General features: G+C 43.3%; 1 protein-coding gene across 2 annotated transcripts; it reads right to left on the minus strand.

Annotated features, from left to right (window-relative positions):
* Nucleotides 1-537: 537 nt before the first annotated feature.
* On the minus strand, nt 538-3,293 carry LOC147005286 (PRAME family member 8-like). 2 transcript variants are annotated; one of them, XM_085836292.1, is made up of 3 exons: nt 2,986-3,293; nt 1,929-2,519; nt 538-1,105 (listed from the first exon to the last, which is right to left on the minus strand). In XM_085836292.1, exons 1-3 carry the CDS (start codon nt 3,270-3,272, stop codon nt 538-540), a joined length of 1,446 nt encoding a protein of 481 aa, XP_085692418.1. In that variant the 5' UTR covers nt 3,273-3,293. The 2 variants fall into 2 exon arrangements, with proteins under 2 accessions (XP_085692418.1, XP_085692419.1); XM_085836293.1 differs by having other exon boundaries at nt 917-1,105; nt 2,399-2,519; nt 2,986-3,272.
* Between the last annotated feature and the right edge of the window lie 1,007 nt (nt 3,294-4,300).

The following is a 4,300-nucleotide window of genomic DNA, read 5'->3' on the forward strand; positions in this document are numbered from 1 at the left end:
TCTATGTTGCTCCCATTAGTTTAAATGTTTTGTGCACCTAATTGTTCAGCCACACAGGTGTGTTGTACACGTAGCCCAGTCAAAGGACAAGGGAAAGAAGTGTCAAGAAAACTTTCATTTTAATGTAACATGTTAATTTCACCAAGAATTTTGCTTCACTCATGAAATACCATTGTCTTTCCATTTCGCCACCCATTGAACCTTCCTGATGCTGAACCTGGTAGATAGGTTGGTAAAAGTCAAAGACCACACTGAGAGAACATCCAGGTTTTTAAGTATACAACTAAACATCTAGTTAGTCTGTCCGGGGAGAAGCCATGTAACAATGCCAAGCTGTGTTTCTGACTCCACTAGGACCCTGTTCCCACAGTTCATCCAAATGTTCCCCATGTCAATCTCAGTTGCCAAGATACCAGTCACTGAACAGCCTTTTGTTTCCAACCATTTGAGCAGTGTCAGAAGCCACAGGTTCTGAGTTCCCCAGGTAGGACATGTGTCCCAAGCCTAGTGTTTATTCAAATACAGAACTTTCCCATTTTACTCCCAGCAATGACAAAGTCTGGCCTCCTGGGCAAAGACCCAGCACTTCCCACATGTGTGGCAGATATCTGTAGCAAAGGAGCTGTTCTTGGGCTGCCTTATTTCCTTCAAAGTATCCATGAGATCCTGACAAATTTGGACAAATCTTTCTACAGAGACTTGAGAAAAGTCATCATAGCACTCCAGAGGGACAGGATATTGTTCAACATTCATCTTAATCCAGTTGTCTGTGTTCTGCAAAAGGTCCTTCAGGATAGGCATGGAGAAATCATTGTTGTAGAAGTTGATATTGGAGATCTGAGAGCATTGTTTGAGTGCAGGTAGGAGGACACTTAGCTGGGAGTCCTTTATCCTACACCCCTGCAAATCCAGAGTCTCAAGAGTGCCTGCCACTTTCATGAGGAGACCTCTCAGAGGCATAAGATCCAAATCCAGTAAGACCACACCTCTCAATTCCAGATGTTTTAGCTGAAAGAGGCTCTGACAGCAGGAGAAGGAATCCAAATCTCTCTGTGAAATCAGAGAGTAAGTAATGGAGAGTGTCTTCAAGGGTGTCATCAAGCACCTAGAGGTAAAGGAGACAGATGGTTAGTTCTGGTAAATGGCCTTGTAGAGGTTTGGCAGGGATATAGAGAGTGGTAGAAGGAATCAGGTGCCCCAAGATCAGTTTGACTAAGTGATTAAGGACATCATCTATGATGCTTCATGTTGGAAACCGCTCAGTCATGTCAACCTCACAATTTATCTCCTGGCCTCACTCTAAACCTAAAACTAGTTCATCCCCTAATCCCAGAAAGCACACAGAAGAAATTTCATCCCAATAGAACTCTGACAGTATCTCAATACTTGCTATGGGTCCACTGAATCTGTATTATATCATTCCCTCTGCAGTCATGCTTGCTCTCATTTACAGCCCAAGCTCTACCTCCTGTCCCATGTATTCAGCAGTATTTGGCCTCAAAACATTTAACCCATCCGAACTGGTTGATGACAGAAGGCTGTTCTAACAGATCTAAGCATATAGCTTCTTTTCACCCTGTACTTGTGATTCCCCTACTCCTCACTACACATTTCCATTCCTTCTCAGTTTCCATTTGATTGGGTGGCCATGATTATAGGAAGAATTACAACTGAACCTTACTAGATCTGACCTACCCTTTACCCCAAATTACTTTCCTACTTCATGAGTGCTCATTTGTGACACTGAATTACCTTGTAAAATTTCCCATGTATAACTGAGTATACATGAAAACAGGACAAAACTTCCAGTCTTTGGAGTCTCTAAATATTTGTTTTTAGTGACTTACTGGCATCATGTCCCCATAACCCTTAAGAAAAGAGAGACAGATTTGCTCGGATAGCTGAACCAGCTCTCCATTATGGCTTACCGTAGGACCTGATTCATCTGGTCTCTGAGAAAATGGACGCAGAACATGAAAAGATGCTGCAGACAGTTGAATTTGGAGAACTGAGAAGTAAACTTGTTGATACACTTGACTTCAGTGACTCTTGTTCTATTGGCTAAATGGAAGTCGATTTTGTGGAGGGGTGCCAGGAAGACTTTGCAAAGATTTCTCATCTGCCCTAAATAGGGGGCAAAATGTGCCAACTCTAACAGAGTCCATTCAGTATTTAGTTCTAACTCCATGATGTGCTCTGGATCAAAAACATGGAAGATCTGTCTGAGAGTTTTTACTGGCAGAGTCCAGATCTTCACCTTTGTACAGCAGAAATATAAGGAGCCCTTTCTCTCCTGGGCCCACTTCAAGAACCATGCTTGTGCTTCATCAAGGCAGGACCTGATGCACAGGTCAACTGTGACCTTAAGATGCTGCCTCAGTGCATATCTGGGACGGACCTGCACGGCTTGCTTTTCTTCCAAGATCTCTGCTGAACAGTCACTGTCCTCTGAATCAGTCCATATGTTCCAGAAGTTATGGTGCACATTTCGCAGGTCGAGAAACTGTAGTTTTTTCCTCCTGCAGGTGAAACATAAGAATGTTGGCAGACCCTGAATAAGCTTTTACTACCTATAACTAAACTAAACTCTCTTCCCTGTTAATGTGTGTATGTTTTTTTCAGGACCTGATATCCAATTTGGACTCGGACATGCTACGGAAGCTTTATTTTGCTTCTGTACACATGAATACTTTTCTTTCAGTAAGGTACACTTTATTTCTCCTTACTTATATTATTAGTTCTTGTGGGGATGTCAGGGATAGGCTCATTCTACTGTGAGGCCACATTTACTCTAGTCCCATATTCAAGTTTAATCCATATCCAACTGTGCTCAGTACAAGTAAACAGTAGCTATCAAGCACCCTGTATTCCTGCCTGATGATGCCATCAGATGCATCTGATCCATTTATGACAATGCTAATCTCCCTGACAATGTCTAATGTGTATTCCTTGTGCTCCCTTCTATAGTACTTTGAAATTGCTTACCTGGGGTGTAACCCTATGGTTTGTCGAATGTCTACTCCATCTAACACAGCCTGCAGTGTTTCCAGGTCAGGATTTTTCATCAATGCCCCCACAGGGAGACAGCGGAAAGGCCAGGCTATCACCAATGCCTTTATGAGCTTGATATGTCTGCCATCAAAGGCCTCCTTGAATATTGCTGGGTAGAGTCCATAGGCCAGCTCGTCCAGATCAGACAAGCCTAAAGCCTCCTCTCTCACCAGAGTCTGAATTGCCAGCTTCTGGAGTGTGGGTGGGGTATGAACACTCATCTTCTAAAGGTCTCCAATCAGAAGGATCCTGGGGAAGGGTTAGAAATGAATATACGTTTAAGACAATGTTTATAAAACTTCCTCACCATCACATCAACCACTAAGCTTCTGAGTGACTGCTCATGCAATGGTAGAGACATCAATTGACCTCTTCATCCTAAGAAGTGATGGAAAGACACTCCCCAACACTGGCATCATGGCAGACTCTCTATCAACAAATGGGTATCTAATTTTTGGATCAAAAATTTTGTTTGTGACACACTCTTAAAAACAAAGAAAGAATGAAAGAAATATTGAATTGACAAGACTCACAGGACTTAATGTGGATGGCCCAAGCCAAAATGTGCAGCACAAGGGAGATAGAACCTTAAGAGACCAGCCCCAGTGGAAAGGCATGGTCACCACATGAGGGAAGGGCCCAGTCACCCATCTCAAAAATTTTAACCTAGAATCTTCCCCATCTAATGAAAAACTTGGCCAAAAAATGAAGCAGAGATTGAAGGAAAGAACATCCAGAGACTGCCTATCCTGAGATCCATCCTATCTGCAGATACCAATCCCCAACAATGTAGTTGGTGCCAGGATGTGCTTACAGATAGGAGCCTGGTATGGCTGTTCTCTGAGAGGCTGTGCCAGCATGTAAGGCAATTGCAGACACTTATAGACAACAATTGGACTGAGCCAGGGGAACCCAATGGAAGGCTTAGGAAAGAACAGAAGAGGTGAAAGAGATCGAAACCCCATAGGAAGAACTAGAATATCGACTAACTTGACCCCTATGAATCTGATGGATGAAAACACCACCCAAAGTTTGTACATGTGTGCATCCATGGCTCTGGATAAATATGTAGCTGATGAGTAAATTAGCTGGTATCCAGGGGAGGGGAGATACTTGGTCCTGTGGAGGCTTTTTGCCCCTGGGAATAGGCATGCTAGAGGGGTTATTGGGGACCCGGTATGTGTGTAAGGGAGTATTGTCTTAGACTAAACGTGGATAGAGGATGGTAGGGGGGCTTGCAAAGGGAAGA

The sequence above is a fragment of the Mus caroli genome, unplaced genomic scaffold (genome assembly GCF_978045245.1).
Source record: "Mus caroli unplaced genomic scaffold, Mus_caroli_1 scaffold_4, whole genome shotgun sequence".
NCBI lineage: Eukaryota > Metazoa > Chordata > Mammalia > Rodentia > Muridae > Mus > Mus caroli.

Bases quoted from the DNA above. Each gene is read 5' to 3' on its own strand.
- LOC147005286 (XM_085836292.1), bottom strand. From the start codon at position 3,272: ATGAGTGTTCATACCCCACCCACACTCCAGAAGCTGGCAATTCAGACT. The intron at 2,520-2,985 runs GTAAGCAATTTC...TTTCACCTGCAG, and splicing joins ACCATAGGGTTACACCCCAG to GAGGAAAAAACTACAGTTTC. The intron at 1,106-1,928 runs GTAAGCCATAAT...CTTTACCTCTAG, and splicing joins CAGATGAATCAGGTCCTACG to GTGCTTGATGACACCCTTGA.